The sequence below is a fragment of the Solanum pennellii genome, chromosome 9 (genome assembly GCF_001406875.1).
Source record: "Solanum pennellii chromosome 9, SPENNV200".
In the NCBI taxonomy this organism is placed as follows: domain Eukaryota; kingdom Viridiplantae; phylum Streptophyta; class Magnoliopsida; order Solanales; family Solanaceae; genus Solanum; species Solanum pennellii.
This window is the reverse complement of record NC_028645.1, coordinates 72597325-72620335: the sequence shown is the minus strand read 5'-3', so window position 1 is coordinate 72620335 and position 23011 is coordinate 72597325. Positions and strand designations below refer to the sequence as shown.

At 34.6% G+C, this 23011-nt stretch overlaps 2 protein-coding genes and 1 pseudogene across 2 annotated transcripts; 1 reads left to right on the top strand and 2 right to left on the bottom strand.

Annotated features, from left to right (window-relative positions):
* Positions 1-1636: 1636 nt before the first annotated feature.
* On the bottom strand, positions 1637-7181 carry LOC107030365 (annotated as a pseudogene).
* A 4315-nt stretch (positions 7182-11496) lies between these two features.
* LOC107029654 lies at positions 11497-12953 on the top strand. The gene is made up of 2 exons (XM_015231086.2): positions 11497-11643; positions 11989-12953. The coding sequence occupies exon 2, from the start codon at positions 11994-11996 to the stop codon at positions 12642-12644; it is 651 nt and encodes a 216-aa protein (XP_015086572.1). The 5' UTR covers positions 11497-11643; positions 11989-11993; the 3' UTR covers positions 12645-12953.
* Positions 12954-15337: 2384 nt separating this feature from the next.
* LOC107029507 lies at positions 15338-16315 on the bottom strand. The gene has a single exon (XM_015230935.2). The coding sequence runs from the start codon at positions 16120-16122 to the stop codon at positions 15520-15522; it is 603 nt and encodes a 200-aa protein (XP_015086421.1). The 5' UTR covers positions 16123-16315; the 3' UTR covers positions 15338-15519.
* Between the last annotated feature and the right edge of the window lie 6696 nt (positions 16316-23011).

The following is a 23011-nucleotide window of genomic DNA, read 5'->3' as shown; positions in this document are numbered from 1 at the left end:
TACCAGGAGTACTCTTTTTTTTCATTCAATGCCAGGAGTACTCTGCAACTTGATTATTGCAGAAAATATTCTCTCTGGTTATTCTTCATAAAGATAACAGTTCATTTCTGGTGAGGCTTGGTAACAATGTAGAGCACAAAGAGGGATCTACAATTCAATCATTGAAAATGATTTTTACTAAGTGTTATATGTTTTGTGCAGAGGCTATCAGGAGCATCATTATTGATTTTTGCAAATAGGCAGGACATACAAGGTGCTCTTTCTCCAGATTTAATAGCCAAAGTAAGGATGCTTCTTGTTATACCTTAAACTGTGTCGAATGAATATTGAAGTGAAGTTCTTACACTTGGAAGTAGTAAGGTTGCAATCTATGATAACAATTATGTCGAAGGTTAAGCATGAACTGTTGTTTCGTTCAAAAATCTGAAGATCCAATTATGCAAACCAAAAAACTGAGAGATCAGGAGAGAAGCTTCTTTCTAGTGGTGGTTGAGAAAGTACTAGGCATAATACATCAATTCGCCCTTTAACTTGGCTTTAGCTGGCATGTTCTAACTTTGGGTGTGCACAAGTAGACACTTAGATTTATATACAATTGAACAAATAGACACACGCGTCTTACATGGCATAATACACGTAGGATACCACGTAAGACACAAAATAGTCATGTAGTAGGATGCGTGTGTCTATTTGTTCAACTTTATACAAGTTGAAAAATCTACTTGTGCACATCCAAAGTTGGAGGGCATAGTTGTCAAGTAAGGCCAAATTAATGGACATGCTTATGTATTATGCCGAAGTATAATGTAGTAGTTTCCAAGTAACTTCAATTGACTAGTAACCTATTTCTACATAGATCTGCTTCTTTTATGTATGGTCAATTATTCATAAAAACTTGACATTCACAGATAGGGGACATAACTTTTTTCTTCTGATTCAGGTGCTTAATCTGGAGTCTATGGACAACAGCAGGCACTGGCGAATCATGGGATGTAGTGCATACACAGGAGCCGGGCTACTTGAAGGATTCGATTGGCTGGTACAAGACGTTGCATCGCGAATCTATATGCTTGATTAAGTGAAAAATTTACATTAAGATTTTGATTCCTGCAAGAGGACATTGTTAAAATCTTTTGGATATACAACATTTGTGCATGTAAAGATAAAGAAAATCACGTAAGTGGAATTTTACTAGCTACTGCTCAAAATGACCATTTGTGAGGAAATTCTTTTTAAGACCTTTCCCAATATGCCAGTCTTTTGTTGTAATTATAGCAGGTTGCACAAAAAAGTAACTGTCCTTGACCAAATAAATTCTTCATAAATTAATAATTTTTATAATATATGAGGATTGTTCTTGCTATGTACTTGGGGTCTCGTTTGTTAACGGAAATAAGTGGAATTAACAGTCATGCACCACCGCCCATAGAATCAAGAAAGAGCTCTCAATCTATCAATCCTTACTATGCCCGTGTTGAGTCAAATTAAGCCGCAGCCTCCATCCTAATGGTGCCCTTCCGTCAATTCCTTTAAGTTTCAGCTTTACGACCATATCCTTGATTAGATAAAAGAAACAAGTACAACATCTCAAAAAAACAAACACAATTATTGTGACAATCACTACAGAAAGTTCTTATAATCCTTAACCAATACAATTTATTGATATAATGCCACTCCAGCGTCCAATTTAATATACACAAAGTAAATGTGGAAAATGAAATAATAGGAAGCGCTCAAAGGGTAAGAAAATACAAATAATCTGAAAAGAATAAATGACAAAAAATGAGATATCGTGGAGCTATAACTATGAACGTTTACTAGTTTAGCTAACTGAAAGTGTTGCTTATCACGCGTGCAGAGTCACTTGCATCTCATATCAATACAGCCGGTCCTTGGTTAAGATGACTAGCCAACTCGGGCTGGAGCTTACTGTACTCGTCCACGACAAATGTTGCAGCTTCTTCTGCTTTATCTGCTTCTACAAATGCAATACAGCAGCCTCGGAATCCTGCACCACTGAACCGTGTCCCAAGTACACCAGGAGCCTTCAGAAGAACCTGATATAGCTGTATAAGTGGTTCACAACCTAAAATAATTGAAGTGAAGTTCAAGATTTGGTTATTCTTTGTGCCTCAGACAGACATACAATATCGAGAAAGTTGTGTATCGAAAACAATGAAATTAAGATATCAAGAAAGAAAATTAACACTTACCACACTCATAGTCTTGAATAGAACTTAGACCAGATGCTTTATTCTTTAAGGTCTCCGGAAGCCCAAGCCTCAATTCCTAAAACAGACCACACATGAGTTATGAATGGACTGTCCTAAAGCTACACATAAAAATAAAAGGAGTAAAGATCTGTAAAGAATGATACCTTTCATAACTCTCTCATTTTCGGAGAATAATGCTCTGCTCGTTTAGCTAGGTTGGCTTCTAATTTGCTCTGAAAAGAAAATTCCAAAAACATTGTATAAATACAATCAATCCATATATATCCAAAGAAGATTTTCACATATACATGTCGACAAATGACCTTTGTATAATGATGGTTGAGTAATTAAACATCCAATATATATACTTGTGATTTTTACCTTGTGGGCTTCAAAAACTTCTGGTTTAACTGCATAAACAATAGATTTGTTATCAACATCATCATTAAAGCTACATTACTATTTCAATGACAAATGCAGGCCGAGAACCCTACCATTTGATAGAACAGGTTCCATCTCTTCATCCCCCGAAGCTCTAGAAGGTCAAAGTTAGAGTCAGAAGAAGAAAAAAAAAACCGTAAGTCCCGGAAATGAGAGCTGTAATATAAATCAATTAGATCTCATCAAAACTTCATCATACTTGTATTGCATTCCAAAAAAATCAACAAGATTTTATTAGTCTTTGGAATGCTTCACACTTTCAGAAAAGGCCAGAAGAAGGGTTGAAATTCAATCATTAAAGAATGTTCATTCTTTTGGTACATTTCCTTCAGGATTAAAATACAACGTATTTGTCTTAATGGAGAGTAGTGGCCAACATCTACGATTTACTGTTCCAAGTCTTAGTATTCAATCAATAAAAGGCCATGCATTCCATGACCATAACTTGAAAAAAGAAGAAATGATGTCATTCCAGGATGCAAGCTTCAATAGAGTTGGAAAATATCTTACTGCAACAGAATCTTCGCAGCCTCTTGACACTCCGAAACTCGCCGATTATATCCGGGATTTGTTGTCAATGCCTGTTTAAGACCTGAAAAGGCCAACAATATCTTGTATGCATTACCTAACTCTCCTTCATGATTATTTTCCACTGTTGGCGGGTGTATCAGTTTGTGTTTTATGGTCTGCACATGTGGTCTATAATTGTCAGAGTTTTCTAGAGAACACAAAATCTGTATCAGAATAAAACAACAAAAGATGCCATAATTTAAAACTGAAATTGTAACAAGAGAAAAGTTGGAGCAAATGACATAAACGAAAAGGCAAACCAACTCATCATGCAGTTTCAAATACTAACAAATTATTTCTACTTCTACTCCTTCCTTTCTTGCACATAGTCATGCTTGCTTAAAGATCCTATGTTCAATTATTTTGGGATTGGCATCTAAACCCTCTTCATACATCTCAAGAGCATCACAAGTTAAATGAGAAGAGATGGTATCACTTTTTTAGCTGACGCTAAGGGAGAACAAAAAAAAATTCAAGGGCAGGAAGAGCTTTCTAACAACTTCTCAAAACTCAATTAACATAAAAGATTATTTGCTAAGTCAACCATTTATTGTGTGTAATAGAATGCATCACCTTGCAGTTCATGAAGGTCAAACAGCCATAGCTGGATAACAGTATTGCAGACTGATCCAATATCCCATTTTTCAGACCTAAATATTCATTCTCAATCAGCCTGCACGCAACAAAAGTAACAAGAGATTCGTACCAAAATAATGTCACAAATTAAATAGCAAAGGAAGCACTAGGTATCTTAAATGAGCTTGCTAGCAACAAAGACGAGACCACTGTACAAGTAGCATACCTATCATATCAATATTTTCTGTTGGGGTCACTACACGACCATTCGCACTTTCAAAAGCCGACAAATATGCAACACCAACCTATTAAACATGACAATTGTTAAATGAAATTCCAGAAGACAAAAGAAAAGTTATACTGAATAGGATATCTCAGTCACTGTAAGGAACAGATACTTCTATAAGAGAAGAACAAAGATGCAAACCAAATCTCCTAAAAGGAAAAAGTGAACAGCGATAATTTTTATGTTCTCAAGGATGCAACAGCAAAAAGAAAAAAGTCCACTATAAGGCCTTACAGGGTTGGGAGAACGAACTTCACCAGATCACACGAACTTCTCTAAAATTAAAAAATAGGAACTACATTTCTTGATAGTCTAACTAATGCAAATTCAAAGGCAGTGATGGAAAAAACAACTTACCGCGGCAGAAGAGCTGAGACCTGAACTGTCAAGACCCTCAGAACCACAGATAAACCCAGTGATACCCTGAGAAAAAGTTTCCAGCAAGAATTGTGTAAATGAAAGATATGATGCACACTACGATTAAAATTGTTAAATAGAAGTACTGTGCTAAATAATACAGATCAAGGTGACTGCTAATAAAATAGTGCAGATAATGAAACAGTACTTTTGACAGAAGAATGTATCCGAGATTAGAACCACCAAATTGAACTTAGAAACCACACATTTTGTATTCAGTGGAAAATAACAATAAACACTACTGGATTTGGCCCAAGAAAAGAAGGATGAAAGAAGTCATCCGTGTTAAGAAATTGGATCTTTGGGTCCAACTCAATCTTAAAAACTTAGCTCATGAGGTGAGGAGTGCACAAGCCCAAATAAGGAGACAATAACCAATTCCCTTAACCAATGTGACACATATAACACTGGACTAAACATCCAAGGCGTGGAGAACATAAAATGGGCCCAACATTAAACCAAGAATAGGGCTAGTTTTATCTCTAGTACACGGTAAAGAAAATTTACTTAGGCCTAACTTAGTTGCAAAACTTACTCAGGAGTTCCACACCAAGGACTAGACATCTCAAATGTGAACAACATCACAAAGGGGTGGGCCTAACATTAGGTACACTAAGAATAAAGAATTGGTCACAATAAACTTTTGGTCCTAACTCAGCCTAAAAAAGTAGCTCATAAGTTGAGAATTGTCCACGTTTAAGTCTTAAAAATCCTTTCCAAAGTAGGTGGGGTCCTCTTCTTAACAACTTAGAAGCTATGTGACTGTTTTCTGTCCTTGTTATTATCATATTTTTTTTGCTGGATGTGCATCCTTCTTTCAAACTTCGTTTCCATTTACACTTCGACATCCACTTGTTTTCTCCTATTTCCAAAACTCTTTCCGTGCGTGCAAATATGGTAATATTTCCATTTTGATTTCTTGTTCCTTGATCCATGTGATTAGCCGTAATCCCAATTCCTCAAAGAATCCTTCATGTTCTTGAAACTTGTTTGTGCCTGATCAACAGTCTTCTCCAGTATACTGTGAAGGACCTGATTCCTTCAATTCTTGCAGTGTGCTCCTGTAATCAGCTCTTGCAGTAGTCGTGTCATAAACACTTGAGACATGTTTAGTGTCTAGTTCATTGATCATGTTTCTTATGTTTTTCTAATCATCAAAACTTCATATGTAGCATATCTCATAGCTTTAACATTTTCTTACTGAAAATCTTTAGCTTATCTTTGTGAAAACCAAATGGGAACAACCAGAAGCATCATCTTCCAGTAACCAATACTCAAACAATTTGCAGATGCATGGTGACTAATATATATTTTCAAATAATAATGAATGGGTTCCCTGTCGGACAGCATTAAGCAGAACAAAGCAAGAATATACAAACTTGTTTTTAGTTTTATGTCTTTTTTACAAGAGAACTTCATTTTTACACATAAGAGATCAGGAAAGGTCATTTTCTTCTATTCAATTTGTAAGTGGTCATAATAGATCATTCCACCAGAACAAAATTGTAGAAACAATCATTTCAGTACATACGAGATATAAGAAGTGAAAGTTGGATGGTGCATGGAAGGATCTAAATCTGTATTAACGAGCTAGAAGTCCACCTATGGAATGAATAACGGAATGTAAAATTTTAGAGTTCAACATCTAGAACCAGGCAGCTGCAATTCACAGAAAAAGGACATGCAAGTTGATTGAATATAACTGACTCACTTTAATAAGTAATAAATGGAAAATACTCAGATTTGGTGCAGTGCTTAAACAGCAATTGTAAACAAGCTTCCACTCATTCTTCTCTTTAATGTGAAAGAACCTTTTTGTAAATCTCGATAACATAAATGGAATCAACTGGTTTGGAAAACTAAGCATATCACGTATGTCTATCAACCAGCAGCCAAAGAAATCTTACTAACCGTTTTCAGATGATTCCTTTGCTCTGCAGGGCATAGATTTCTCCTCTAGTATAGTTACCCCATTTCCATTCTTCCTGAGGTGGGGATGAGTCCATTTGTTCAGTTAAACCATTTGTCCCATACATATGCTTAGGAAGCTGAACTTCGTCTATTCTGTGAAATTAAAAGATGTGAGGCATAAATTCATATCTGAATCAAATTTTGAGTTTGATAAATTTTGGAATTGATAACATTAGGAGTTCGATGCTTTTTGCAGGATTCATACTGTTGATTCCATGAAACTATCATCACCTATTGTTTTTGAAAGGGCTAAAAACTAATTAATACAGGTAAAAGTAGAGCATCAAAAGGTTAAGTGCGTAAAACAGTGATGGAATTCTCCACATTGTAAAAGACTGCTGCAAATCAATGAACATGAGATCATAGATTCATGATCCAGCAGCAGCAAAACCTTATTTACATGGATCCAAATGGAGATTTTTTAATGCCATAATAGATATCCAAGTAGTTATGCACTAGTATGAACATGCCTAAAAGCAGCATTATTCCTTAGCCGAACTTCTCCTTCAAATTGCCCAGATTGCAATGTGACCTACAAATTTGAAGTTTTAGTAGAAAATGAGTAGGAAGTAGAATAAAAAGAAAATGACTATAGAATTTAGTACATATTGTTAGGTTGTGGAGCCTGATTAATATATATAACTGTTTACGCGGTTTAATCTCCGCGGTGAGGTTGCCAAGGGGTTATGGGGGGCGGGAGCCCCCATTCGAAGGAGGGGTTCGGGGCAGCGCCCCGACCTAAATTTTAAGCTTTACTATTTATTCTCTGTAACCAAAAATATGCTGATTTATTAATATAAATATACCCTACCGCCGTGGAAGTTTACTCACGGGGTGTTACCACGTAATATTGGATTTTCTCTTTCTCACTCTAGATCTCTCATCTCTTTCTCTCTAAAATTCTTGTGTTCTTTATTCACCAAGTGTGTGTGTGGATTCGATCCTAACACATATTCCATAAAATCAAGCTATTAAGCAGAGAAGTGAACATAGTGGAGCAGAGAAGTGGACATAGTGGACCAGAGAAGAACTGTGTTGCTTCAACTTCCAGTGTTAAGCCAGATTTCTCCAGGTTACAAAGTAAAGCCAAAACAGTCAACATAATTCAAGTGTTGTAAAAGACAGATATGAACATCAATGTGGACATGAGTAATGACTTCTATCCTATAACTACATCTACTTACTTGTGTCTCAGTTGCAGCTTTCCAGATAAAAGATTCAATTCATAGCAACCCTGTTAGCACCCCGTTAATCTGCCAGCGGTTTACCGTTACACATGGAAATTTTTAATATCAGAGAAATAGATGACTTCAGCATATCTGTCAGTTATGTTTCTTATTTCTTTGTAGCAGTAGTTTGCAATAGGGAGGTTATCTCTCCACTTTCTCATTCCAGTAATATTATTAAGTTGCTTTCTTGTTCTTAGGTGGGTGGTTAATCTATCAATGTTGTATCTAAAGATATTTGAATTTGATAAAATGCATGCAGAAAATTGCTTCAGACTGTGAGTCCTTCAACTCAAGTGATTGCTGGTTCTCTCTTCACGAACCAACACCGTAGGTCGCATAAAGAGAACCTCTTCCCAGACTCCTCATTTATTCCACATTGACTCTGATTTTGTTTTGAAGTGTCCCATAACCAAATCCATAATAAGGGACCATAACAAAATGGTATGAGAGCTTTGGAGTTATGAGAGTCCAAGTCCAGCAACAATTTGGCACAGTTGGTGAACTTGTTCTTCTTGTGCAACCAATTTATCCATATAGGAAGCCATAAAGGCTCACTTGGATGTAATCACAAAGAACTTAGCAAATTCAAAGGCTCGATTCTGACATAACAAAAAATATTTGTCAAATAGAAAGAGCTAATAGAAATGGAATACTTATACCCGAAAGTTCTATAGGTGTTGGAGGTTCTAATATGGTTCAAAGTGTATTAAATATGTCTAAACCGGCTAGTCGAAGCACAAACCGCACGTATAGTAAAGAAAAAGATTGTAGAGAATTAGCTAAAATGGTTGCTGTTTGTGGTTTGCCTTTTTCATTTCCTTCACATCCTGGTTTTGTTCATTATATTCGAGAATTATATAACCCAGATTATGAAGGTATTTCAAGAAATACAATTAAAAGTGATCTTTTTAAATATAAAAAAGAATATTCTCATTTTCTTTGTTGTTTATTTGCTTATTATGATGGTAGATTATCTATTACTTCTGATATGAGACGTAGTCCTAATGGTAACGATTATTTTATACTTACTGTCCATTGGATTGACCATGAATAGAACATGCAAAAACAAATATTAGCGTATAAATATGTTGAAGAAACTAAAACCGGTTCTTATATAGCATCAAAAGTAGGCTCTATTTTACAATATTATGGAATATGTGATAAAATAATGAGTATCACTTTAGATAATGCTTCAAATAATTTAAGAGCCGTTGATTATTTAAAAAGTGGACTTTGTTCAATTGATACTGATTGTTTTCATATTAAGTGTGTCACACATGTTTATAATTTAATAGTAAAAGATGGTATTTCTCAATTTGGAGTTTCTTGTGAAAAAATTGACTTGCTTGTAATTGGATTTTTAAAGCTAAAGTAAAAGCTAGAATTACAGAATTTAAAAATCGTTGTAATGAATGTGGACTTGCATATAGAAAAGTTCCAAAAGAAGTATGCACTAGATGAAATTCTTTATTTGAAATGCTTCAAGTTGCTTATATTTATCAAGAACCGATACAATTAGTTTTTAATGCTCATAATGCGAACCCGAGTTTACGAATTGATTTTGAAGATTGGCAAAATACAAAAGAACTTGTTGAATTTTTAAGTGTTTTTTATAGAGTAACAAATGCATGTTCTGGTCAATATTATCTTACTATTTCTTCTGTTTTAGTAAATATTTGTGCTATTTCATCTGAATTAGCAAAATATAAAGGTTCACTTGCTTTTATGATTGAAAAATTCAAAAAATATTTTTTCCCTATTCCTCAAATCTATTTGACTGCTACTACTTTCAACCCAAATTATAAATTAAGAGGAGCTGAAAGAATGGTTGAAAAGATTTATGTAAATTTAGAAATTAAAGATGATGAAACTCCTAGTGTTGAACAACGTAAAAGTAGCATTTATACAAAAATTAGAGATTTATATAATGCATATAAAGTTATGGAAATAAATATTCCAATAGTTCAACCTCCATCTTCTAAGCCTAAAAGTGATGATACGGATGATTGGATGGATGAATATCTTGAGCTTGAATCTTCTACTAATAATGATTTTGATTTATATTTCAATCAGGCACGGGAAAAGATTAGGCATGAAGAAGGACAACTTCAACCTCCAATATTAGTATGGTGCAGGAATCGTAAAAACCATTTTCGGACCCTTGCTAGGATTGTTCAAGATGTGCTAGCGATTCAAACATCATCGGTCGCTTCCGAGCAAGGCTTTAGTGCGGCGAGATTTATGATTGAAGATCATCGATATTCATTAGCAAAGGAGAGTTTGGAATTATCAGTGTTGTTTCGAGACTGGGTCAATGCCGAAAGAAGAAACACCGGACTACCACTATTAAGTAGCCAAATAGATGAAATATTTGATGAGAATAGCGATGATAGCATGGAAGCAATGGAAGAAGGACAAATGTCAGTTCCAAAAAATCTTTCTTTTGAAATGATACTAAATTTACAAAAAGAATTTTATAAAAAAATGTAATTGTTAGTACAATAATTAATATTCAATACCTAGATTATGTATTCTTATTCTCTTTCTAATATTTGTATTGTACAATTTATTTATTTGAATAAATATACGGCTATTCACCTTGATTTTCTTTTAAAATAGTCTATTTAATTCATGTCATTTTACAAATTTAATTTTTAATTATTTTAACATAAGTTTAAAGTTTAAACATTAATATAAAATTGAATTTTAAGGTTTAAACTTTAAAGTTAAACTTTTTCAATATAAACTTTAAAGTTTAAACTTTAAATTCAATTTTAAACTTTAAATTCAATATAAACTTTAAACTTTAAATTAAATTTCAAACTTTAAATTCAATATAAACTTTAAAGTTTAAATTCAATTTCAAACTTTAAATTCAATATAAACTTTAAACTTTAAATTCAATATAAACTTTTAACTTTAAATTCATTTTCAAACTTTAAATTCAATATAAACTTTAAACTTTAAATTCAATTTTAAACTTTAAACTTTATATTCAATTTCAAACTTTAAATTCAAGATAAACCTTAAACTTTAAATTCAATATAAAGTTTAAACTATAAATTCAATTTCAAACTGAAGTTCAATATAAAGTTTAAACTTTAAATTAAATTTCAAACATAAGTTCAATATAAACTTTAAACTTTAAATTCAATTTCAAACTTTAAATTCAATATAAAGTTTAAACTTTAAATTAAATTTCAAACTTAAGTTCAATATAAACTTTAAACTTTAAATTCAATTTCAAACTTCAAATTCAATATAAACTTTAAAGTTTAAATCCAATTTCAAACTTATATAAACTTTTAAAGTTTTCAATTGAAGTTTTTAATAATATAATATTATTAATTAATAATATAAATATATAATATTATATAATAATCAAAATAATTAAAATTTATATATATATATATATATATATATATATATATATATATATAAAAGGTACCGGATAAACCGGTAAGACTTGGTTCCAAACCGATTACTAACGGACCGGGAGGAACATGTTGAATTTTTTGGTAAATTCGGTGCTGTAAGATCCGATACCGATAAGAAAATTCGATATTGGTACCGGTTCCGATAAAATCAGTCTGGTTAACCCGGTCCTGTCCAATAGCCAGCCTTATGTTGCACATATCAAAGTGATATTAAATTCACTTTGAAATAGTTAAGGTGTGTAATAAATCGTTATGATAGTTAAAGTGTGTAACTATTTTTGAGTATAAATTTAGAGAGGAATTCACACATTTTCCCTAAATAATAATAAAATTGAATGGGTAGATGAGGCCAAGGATATTGATGTTGACTGGTCAAACTTGTTACTACAACATTTAATTTTGAGAATTAATGGTACCTATCCGAGTTCATCTTGTGCAGAAGGGGATCTCCTACTATATTTCCCATTTCCCATTTCCGGCTGGTTGCTGTAACATTGTTTGAGGTAAGACTCTGCATTCTTTACTTTACTTGCTCATTTCAGTCGATACACTTGTATTGGTTTATCCTTTTCGTTTGATTTAGTTCCCTTGTAGTGTTGCGAAAACCTAAAATTGATCTCCAGGTTAGGACTGTCGGCCACGCCCCCAATTAGCTTTCATCATGGAATCTATTCTCCGAAATACTACATTTTTGCTAGCAGTAGGGGTTTGGTTTGGTTTTATTCATAGACATACTACACATGTGTTGGTGGTCATCTCATATAATACATGATAAATTGCTAAATCCTCCAATTACCTATTTACACTTTATCCTTTGAGCATATTTTTCATATCAAAACTCGTATCAGGAATAATGGACACTACTCATGTTGGAAATAAGGAACAAAGTTTGTCGCACTACTCCATTGTTAAGAAATTAAAGGGATGTGCTGATCAGTCTCCAACAGCAGAATTGCCATCTGATCCTCTAGGTCCAATCACACCTGATTCCAGCCGAGAAGCTGGCGACCACGTAGATGTCTCTTGTTCACCAGTTTGGTCTTCTCTTCACAGGACTCGTTATTGCTTTAATTCTCAACACACGGTTTATACAAATGAAGGGAGGAGTCAACAGACTCCCAAGGGGTTAGGCTTTGATCCATTTGCCCCTGGACCAGATGAACTGATGCTTGCCCCACAATGTAAAAAGTATTTTACAGATTCACGAGCCAAAGTGACACGCCAGTTATACTTTGAGGAGACTTTGAATTTCAGTGAAAATGTGGGAACGGTGTCTGAGGATGAGATGTTATTTGAATTGTTGTACAATTCTCTCCTACAAGTTATTAATGAGGATCTTCATTTGAAAGCCTCAACTCCACTTTCAGATACTGATGGATACAAGACACCTACCTCTGCACCTCATCTTAGTGGAGTTTCTGATACTTGCCCTGCTGCTCCTATGAAGCCTGTAAGTAGGTATAAAAGAATTGACAAAGGATTATGCAAAAAGCTGATATTTTGACTTTGCAACAATGTTGAGAAATCTGCCGGAGATAGATTCTAGTACATGACAACCTCACTCATTTTCAGTATGGTGGCTAACCTCAAACTTGGATGTCATAGAGCATTAACATAGTGTTTAGTTTGTTGAAATCATGACTGTTAATCCAGAATTTACTTGTAATTCTAGGAGTTTTACGTACTAATTATGCAGAATTATTGAGTGACTGTACTCTTTGTATCAGTAGGCTTTTGTTTTAACTTCTGATGTGGACAAAAGTCTCTATTTCTTTTGATAATTGATTAGAGGTCATTTTGGTACTTCCATGAACTTTATGTCCATCTTATATGCTTCCAAAACTTGTCAATTGTTTCCCATAAGAGAAAATAATTAACAATGAGCCTGTGGTTTAGGAAATGCATGTGGACCTGTTGCCTTTGGACAACTTTATTTTCGTTTTTAATATTTTTGTACATGATCAATGATTGTTTGGGGAGAAATGTTTTGTTTCATAAACTGACTTTGCTGTTACATATATTTCAGTTCAGTTGGCATCTCATCACTTCCTTGATATCAGACTATTTAGCTAAGAATCTCAAGCTTCATAAACAGTGTCTACCCAAATGAATTTTAGAACCAGCACTACATAGCCATTAGCCTTGCAGAGAATTGCATACCAAACACACATGAATACCTCAAAACTTGTTAGGTGTGGACTGTGGAGCGTGCAGTTGTCTTTTGCCTGCCATATGCCTGAAGCTGGCTTTACTTGGGTTTTCAGGGTAATGTTCAGTTTTATTTTGTAGAGCAGACCAGTAGATACGTATGGAAAATCATTGGATGACATTTTAATGCGAGGTAACTTAATCCTGAATATGGTCAATGCCAATATTAACAGTGTGAAGAAGATGGCAGGAAAGACGACAGCAGACACAGTCTATTCTTGTGTGTATGCCCAATGATTTTTAGGTTGATCTCCTGCCATTTCAATGTGGTCTGTCCAATAGTACCAAATGAGAACAGAAGAAGCCAGATTCAGAATAGGACTGGAAGCTGATAAATCACTCAATTGGAACTTGTTCTCTTGGTCTTCATTAGCAGGTTAAGAAAAGTTCTAATTTTATGTTAGGAAACTAAGTGCGGTAGGAGCGTAAGGTTGTCCAGTTAGCTAGAAAAAGGAGATGGGAGTCAAATAAATTGACTGCAGGGATTCAAAGGGTCCTCAAATGTAACATATACACTGTACCAGCAGCAACACTGCAATCCCAATGGCCTAAACGTGCTTCGAAAATGAAAGGAAAAATAAAATGATACTATCAGATAAACATGCATATTTGTGTATTTGTCCAAATTCAAACCTCATTTCTATGTTGACTTCTGCACCTTTTCATTCTCTTGCTTCTGTTGTTGTGTAGCTTTCAACCAAATGGGCAAAAATATGACTTTTGTTTCTGATTGGTGCCAATGAAGAAAAATAGAACGGACAAAAACTCTCCCTTAGGTCTGAAAGGGAACGAAAACAAAACAAAAAGACCACCGTATCGTGCTTTTATAAAATAATTGATGAGAATATAGTAAAATCTCTACTCATAAGGACCCAACTATCTGACATTTGACTATAGTAATAATCCTGGTAAAATGGAGGATTATTTTATCTTGCGTTTGGTTGGAGGTATTAGTTAATCCATAAATTATTCATCCCATCATTTTCACTATAGTGATGAGATAAGTTATTCAATATACATTGTAGGATAACTTACTCTTGGGATTAACTATCCCGAGATAACTTGCTTCCAACCAAATGACCAACAAGCACCCCCTTTGGCAGTTGGAACTTGGAATTGAAACATCAATCTGTTTGACATTCTTCTGCGCGTTAACGGCCGTACAGACCAATGTCATTATGGGGGCAAGGGAGGCTTGTGATACAAAGCATGATATTGCTATTATATCAGGCTCATGGGCGAATTGTCAAATTTACGTAGATGATCAGAAACGCCTGTATTCATAAACTTTGATATGTTTTGCTTTTTAGCTTGCTCTTAAGTGACAACAGAGGAACTTCAAGAGTTACAAGTAGTCGAATATAAACATGACTTGTCTTCCCACGACTTGTTTGTTCCCATGTTTCAATCTAACATCATGGTTGAGATAAGCGCATTGTGTCTAACATGATATCTCAGGAACATAAAGCAATTAAATTTGTTTAATAATAGGAGATGGAAATCACGTTACACTTGAAAGAAATAACTCCATCTATAGAATGTGTACACTTTCCATGATTGTTTCTGTCAGATTTTGCTTTGCAGTTACCAGTTTATTTCATGGGCACATAGCAGATACACACTTTTCACTTCAACTTGAAACTAACATCAACACAACTCTGCAAGTTTTATTGTACTCTCTGGTGTATACGACAGTGAAAGACAAAAGTGCATCAAGTTAATAGCAAAGCTTCCCAATACTTCCGTTAAACCGGGTCCTTTTCCTTGATAAAGATTTCAATTCTTGGTCATCAAATGGACAACCACTTTTAGGAGTAGCTAAACTTGAACAGATTTTATTATGGTGGAAGAAACAAGGATGTCTTGTAAATTTGCAGAAGAACCATTTTACAGAATAAAAGATTATGAATGAGAATTACATGTTGTCAGTCATCAACTCCATTTGGTTCAAGACCACACGAAACAAAGAGTAAGTGTAGTGCAAAATTGTAGTTGATAAACACAAATGTATGTTTAGCCTTTCAATTGAAGTAGAGAAAAAGTGTACAAAGCAAATAGAGAGGACAAGATATTAAGTGGGATCTAATATAATAAAAATGAAAATCGAAAATCAAATCTCATCCAAAACAGTAGTGAAGAAAAACAAATAAAACAGTAAGTGGTATGGAAAATCATAGCTTTGTCTTATAATGACAAGTCTGATTAAGGAGCCTCCTGTTAAGAACATCGATGAACAAATCGCAGGTAGAGGAAGTCTTGACATGAATCTTGAATAGAAGATGAACAACCCCAGACAATTTGACGTAAGTAGTGAGGTGTAAGGCACCGGCCATAACATCGGAATACAAAGTGGAGTCTGAAAGCAATCGATCGGCCATGACGGTGAGGGAAATATTCATTGGATGCGTTTGACGGGAGCCAATTTTGGCTGCCGGAAGAGGGGCATCTCCGATAGCTTTTCCTTTGTACTGAAGCAGAGCAGATGTGGTGTCGTATTTGAAGCTGACCCGGTTGGGATTTTGGATAGAGAGATCTGCTTTAACGGTGACATTGAGGTGAACTTGGAGTCGTGCGATGTCAAATGAAACATCCAAATCATCTAGGGTAACGGCATCTACTGTCGTGACAGGCTTTTTGGTTTTGAAAACTGTTAAGCCCAAGGTGAGTAAGAGAAGCCCTAGAAGAACAAGGACAGCGAGGCAGACGAAGCAGCAATTTCTTGCTCTTTTCTTGTTACCCATAGCAGCAGCAACAGGGGATTTGTGGTCTTCCATTGAATCAAAATCAAATCAAATCAAATCACAAAGTAAAAAGTAGAATTAAATGCAGGATGGCGGGCAATTTCCCTTTTAATGCCAACTACTAACTGTGTGGGATGTAGTGGGACGCATACCTGCACATGTCAATGAATTTTGGGGAGAGCAATATCGTGCCCTCCTTAATCTGCACGGAAACTATATACTTAAATACTTTCTTTCTTAAAAATGTGTTTTCTACTTTATAATATTAATTTACAATCATAACACGTTTAATACTTTCACTTCATCAAATTCGTATGTATCCAGCCATCCATTCTCTCTGGTTTTTTTACTTTCTTAAATAAAATCCCACTTTAAAGTATAAACAGCAGGATCATATCATATTATATAAAAAAAAAGGAAAATCGTATCTGTTTAAAATATGGTTTGATAACCACATCACCCTTTCCTTTAACTTTCAATACGCCTACCTAATCTACTCTTTTCTACTTACTTGTATATTTTACAAACCCACTATTATTACTCATACTATTTTATTGGTATGTGACTTTTTTTCATTTTTGAGAGTTAAACAGTTTAATTTTGATTTGACATTTGGATATGAAATTTTTAAATTTTTTGAAATGAAATTTATATATTTGTAAACTTCGTAAAGAGTACTATAAGTTACAATAATTGATAATTCAAAATATTAGAAGAATTTATGAAAAACTTACTGTCAAAGATAGACATGTTTGAATCTCAAAATGCGAAAAGTGTCACATAAAATGGGATAGAGAAATTATATTGTTTTGTCACGTCTACACAAGATTATGTTTAAAAGTGCCCTCTAAATATTTTATTTTTATTAAAGAGGTGTTTTTAATAGACAAAGATGACTTTTCTAAGATTAGTATTGAAAGGCTCGTAGGATAGAAGTGTGACAGAGAATCAATAATTAATCAATAACAAGAAGAGATTTATTTTTTTGGCGATACCAAGAGATGAAGTAAGAAAATCAAGGGGAGAAAAAAATAATCCTAATCTCAGCAGACTAAAATACAAAAGTACCAACACTATATTGTATATATACACTTTTATCAGTAAAAAAATAATCCTAATCCCAGCAGACTAAAATACAAAAGTACCAACACTATATTGTATTTATACACTTTATCTGTCTTAACATATATTTGAATTCTTGCTTCACACATTGACATTGCCATCACTATTAGGAAAAATGCCTGTAGCAACAATTATTTAGCAGCAATTAAATATGTGTTGCAATAGATACTCATTCGCAATTGTTATAATCTTTGTAATACATAAATGGACCTAATGAAACACTTTAAGAATTAAATCATTGCTTTAGTACTACAACCGTTACCATAGTATCTCTATATTGCAACGGTTCTTGAAAATTGTCGTGTTAGGTACTCTATGGCAACAGTTCCGCCAATTATTTTTCCTCAATTATTTCCCTCCACTTATTTCATTACACCCACCAATTTTTTTTTAATTAATTGTAAAAGTAAAATAAAAGATAAATATATCACATTAGGTCAATCTTTTTCTTTAAAGTTGAGACCATTCCTCGTAGGTATCGACCGACTTATCTCTCTTCTCTCTGAAGAACCAAGGTAGTCATCCATGGCTTTGCTTTAACCATTACTTTGATTTTCCTTGTAGGAATCTGCAATTTTTGGGGTCTTCTTCTTCGTGGGTTGTACGTTTCTGCAGCTACATGTATGTTGTGTTTCATCTTCTTCAAAGTTAGAAATTTATTAGAAGTTAGGGTTCTTGACAAATGGGTTTCTTTGAAGTAGTTTTTGCTAGAGTTTATGTTTATAATGTCATCTTTTTGTGCATTAGAGTGTGTATTTCGATTTCGGTGAAGATTGAGAAATATCTGCAAAAATGTTTAGATGAAATTCTTAGTTAAGGAAGAGTTAATGTTATGAAAGACGAGTTTCAATTTTTCAATCTGCGTGATAGGTCTTATCTATTGAAAATTCTTTTGTTTTTCAACAGGACAAACAATTTCTAAGAATAAAATCTTCAATATGCATGATAATTCTTATCTATTCAAAGTAATTTTCTACTCTAAAAGTCATTGAAGTCGAGCATTTAGGGATTTTGTTTCTCTCTTTCGAGTATATTTTTCAAGTTCTAATTTTATACTTTCTTCCTTCTTGTCTGAATTTTTTAGTGGACAAACTACAAGTTGGTCATCAAGCTCAGCTAACTGCTCAAAAAAGAGGTAATTTCCTGTTTCTCTTATTTTTTTTCTTTTTCTTTTTTTAACTTTGATGTACATCTGCTTGTCTTAATCTTTTTCCTGCTTAAAAAGTAAGTCTTTTTAACATTGAAATAACTTACCTTTGATTAAATGTAATTCGAAGCTAAATTTGGAATTTAGATGCATCTTGTGTTTGAATGTTATAATACAACCTGATGGAGTACATGTTTTTGCATTTCTTATCATAGTATGATGTCTGAATGCATCTTGCGACACTTGTTTTCAGTTAGGCATATAAAGTTATGAAAATAAATAGAAATGTAACGTCTTATTTATATTGTTCAGCCGATGTCTATTAGATACAACACTTATTTTTGTACCCGTGCTCCGCAAGGTGTTGTGGTAGGAATGAATAGGAAGCTATGTAACCGTAATCTTACTCACACTTTTTAATGACCTGCACATTTATTGATTTAATGTTCCTGTGTATGTTAACTTTGATGCAATGTTCAAGTTGATAATGTTCTGATTTCTCTTATTAATTATGTTCGTTATTGCTTATTCATTACTCAATTAAATCATTCCATATGACTATATTTTTCAAATTTAAGGTCTGTATTGTAAGTTAGAATGTTGAAAAATTTTCACTTTATGCTTTACTGTAAAAAAAATAAAAATTCATGACAAACCTTCTTTATTATGAGTTAAGAGGTTCGATAACCAGATCATTCATGTTACTTTCTGCCTCAATGAACTCCATCTCGTCTATTCCTTTCCCAGTGTACCAATGCAAGAAAGCTATTTTTTTTGAACATAGTTGTGTAATGGTGGCGTGTATTCTTCTTGAAATGAAAACAGAAGTTCGAGGTCGTAGATTTTTTAATGATTATGATTAGGGTTGCGAGGTGCTTTCAATAAGCATTACTGGTTCATGAATAAATTGAGCAGACCCCGCGTCTAGTTGATCATAGAATAAGGCTTTAATTTTGAAATAAACCTCTTTAATCTTTGAGCACCGAATAAAACCTAATATATTGAGTAGTTCTTTGTTTTCTCCTTTAATGTCCTTTTTTGTGATAACTATAGTATTTTCTGTTTTATTATCATTTCTGCTTTTGGAATACAATGAGTAGATCCTTGGTGCAGTTGAGCACAACATAAGGCTTTGAGTGTTAACAACCTCTCTAAGGCTTCTTCTAGATTTGGATCTTCATGTCTACATTTAACTATACATCCAAGTTCTCTAAGGCTGCTCCTTGTCTTTTCTTCTAAATTTGAAGTTTCAATATTGAGCTGCTTAGTTTCTTTAGTGAGGTTATTGACTTTGATTTTGTTGTCTTTTCATGCTTTTCTTTTACCTTCAAATTTGTTTAGAAGTCTTTAATTAGAGACACAACACCCTCAAGTTATTAACTCAAATTTTCCTAGTTAGGTTAGTTATGTTTATCTTAAATTTAAAATGTTATAACTAGTAAAGTTTTCATATAGTGAGTTATTCACTGCTTAAAAAGAGGTAATATTCACTTGTCTCTTAATTTGTAGTTAGTTTTCTTTTAGTTTACTCGCATTTCCATTGATGTGTGTGTGAATCTTGATTTTTACTCTTCTTTTTGTGTTGTTTATAATCATTTCCAGGTGATTCTTTCTCCGTATATGTGCTCTTTAAATGTTGTGCATGTATAGTTAGTTTAGAGTGCTGGACAAGATTTCCCTTTTATGTGACTTTTCTATTAGTCTTTTTTTTCCTGATTCATGTTATATTTTGTGACCATTGCTGATTCTATAACTGATTTAGTAGATATTGGGTCTGATTGAATAGTAACTCAGCCTCTCAAGGGGGAGTCGTGCAATCGTGTGCTACTTAGTTTTTGGTCATACATTAAATTACCCAAAAGACCCCTCACTTAAATGGGTTTATTTGTGAAGTCAAAACACCAAAAATACGACTTTTTACGAATTTGGGAAGTGGATACGCGTCGCGGGGCCAACACATACTTTATTTCCCAAAAATAATTTGAGGCAGTGAGGTCCGTGTTGGCTGCGCGTCTCACAGTAGCCCACTGATTCTTGACTTTAGCAGGCTCCCAACCCATGTTGAGGTCCTTCCCAAGGACCCTTCTGGTGGTCCTTGGGGTGTCGTTATCGGATTTTTAGACTCTCTATACTACACTCTACTTGATCCAAAGTCTTTTTTACAAGTTTTAGACGTCAATTATCATCCAAAACCTTCCCCAAACATAGGGATGTCAACTAGTTAAATTTTGCTAGTTTCCGGACTTTAAGACTTTTCTTTTATCCCATTGCTCCGATACATATCAACAAGTTATTTATTCTTATTTAGGTCTAAAACCATCATTATTCAATATATTAAGATCTATTATAGGTAATGGAAATTTCCGGGTGTGTCAATACTCCCCCTCCTTAATAACATTCGTCCCCTAAATGACACTCTAAACTTTTCTATAGGAGGAAAGACTCAAGACTAGAGCCAACCAACTAACAATACATAATGAGTCACAACTCATAAGAGGAAATATCAACTCTTTTCAACATATAAACATAGCACACAACACACTAAAGTGAAAGCCAACATATTAAACATATTTCATGGAAATACAAGAACTCAACTTAGGCATGAATTCGTACTACAATATGCACATATTTAGAAAAGAAAAAAAAACATGATAGGTTCAACATTATTCACAATAATCATATAAGGAATTACTAACCTTAATCTTGTCTAGGATTAAGGGGGAAAATATGAGGATAGCGGGTCTTCATGTCGGCCTCGACCTCCCATGTTGCACCCTCAACAAGGTGGTTCCTCCATAGAACCTTTACGGAGGCAACCTCCTTATTCCACAATTTCTTAACTTGGTGATCCAAGATCTCAATCGGGACCTCCTCATATGAAAGGTCCTCCTTTACCCCCAAACCTTCTAGAGGAAGAATGGACACTGGATCGCCTATACACTTCTTAAGCATAGATACATGGAATACCGGATGAATCATGGCCAACTCATTTGGCAATTTCAACTCATAGGCAATACTCCCAAACCTCTTCAAAATTTCATACGGCCCCATATAACGGGGACTAAGTTTCCCTTTCGTTTCAAACCTCATAACCCTTTCATGGGTGAAATTTTCAAATAGATCCAATCTCCTACTTCAAACTCAAGGTCCATTTTTCTATTATCAGCACATGATTTTTGTCGACTTTGAGACTCTGTTAGTCTATATCTTATAACCCGAACCTTATCAAGAGCTTTATACCAAATCGGGACCAAGTAGAGCAAACTAACCTACCTTATACCACCAAGCCGGAGATTTACACCTCCTCCCATAAAGTGCCTTAAAGGGTGCCATGCAGATAGTAGAGTGGTAGCTATTGTTGTAGGAGAATTCTATCAAAGGTAGGTGGTCATCCCAATTACCTTTGAAGTCGGTGACGCAAGACCTCAACATATCTTCAAGGGTTTGAATAGTGCGTTTCGCTTGACCATCTGTATTGGGATGAAAAGCGGTACTAAGTTTCACCTTCGTACCAATCCCACTTTGGAGAGCTTTCCAAAAATGGGAGGTAAATTGAGTACCTCTATCCAAAATGATGGACAAAGGGGCTCCATGCAATCTTACTATTTCTTTAAGGTACAATTTGGCATAATCTTCCGCCGAATATGTGACTTTGACGGGAAGAAAATGTGCGGACTTGGTCAACCTATACACAATAACCCATATCGAGTCATGTTGATTCGGGTATGAGGCAGCCCAACTATGAAATCCATGTTAATATCCTCCGAATTTCATGTGGGAATGTCTATATTTTGAGTCAAGCCACCCGACCTTTGGTGCTCCACTTTTACTTCTTGGCAATTCGGACACTTAGCGACAAAATCCGCTATGTCCCTTTTCATACCATTTCACTAATATGTTTCTCGTAAGTCGCGGTGCATTTTTGTGGCACTTGGGTGAATGGAATATCGGGAGCCATGAGCCTCTTCCATGATCAATTCCATCAACCCATCCACATCCAGTACACACAATCTTCCTTGGTGCCGAAGCACCCCATCTTCCCCTTGAGAGGACTCATTAGCTTTACTAAGGACCAATTCCTTTAACTCCATCAATAGAGGATCAAGGTGTTGTTTGGATTTCACCCCAACCACTACAGACGACTCAGAGTTATGGGAAACCATGTCACCACCTTTTAGAGAATCTTCTAGTCGGACACCCAACCGGTCCAACCTATGAACCTCTTTTGCTATCTCTTTCTTATCATCTTCAACATGCGTCACACTACCCATGGATACTGGACTCAAACAATCCGCCACCATATTAGCTTTCTCGGGATAGTAAAGGACACTCATTTCATAATCCTTTAAAAGCTCTAACCATCTTCTTTGGCGTAGATTCAAGGGTGAACACAAATTCTAGACTCTTATGATCCGTGAACACGTCAACATGCACCCCATATAGATAGAGTCTCCAAATCATTAAAGCAAATACCACGGCCGCAAGTTCAAGGTCGTGTGTTGGATAATTCTTTTCATGAGGTTTAAGTTGTCTAGAGGCGTATACTATAACTTTGACATGTTGTATAAGCACACATCCTAGACCCACCCGGGAGGCATCGTAATAAACCACAAACCCATCGGTACCCTCGGTAAAGTCAATACCGGAACGAAG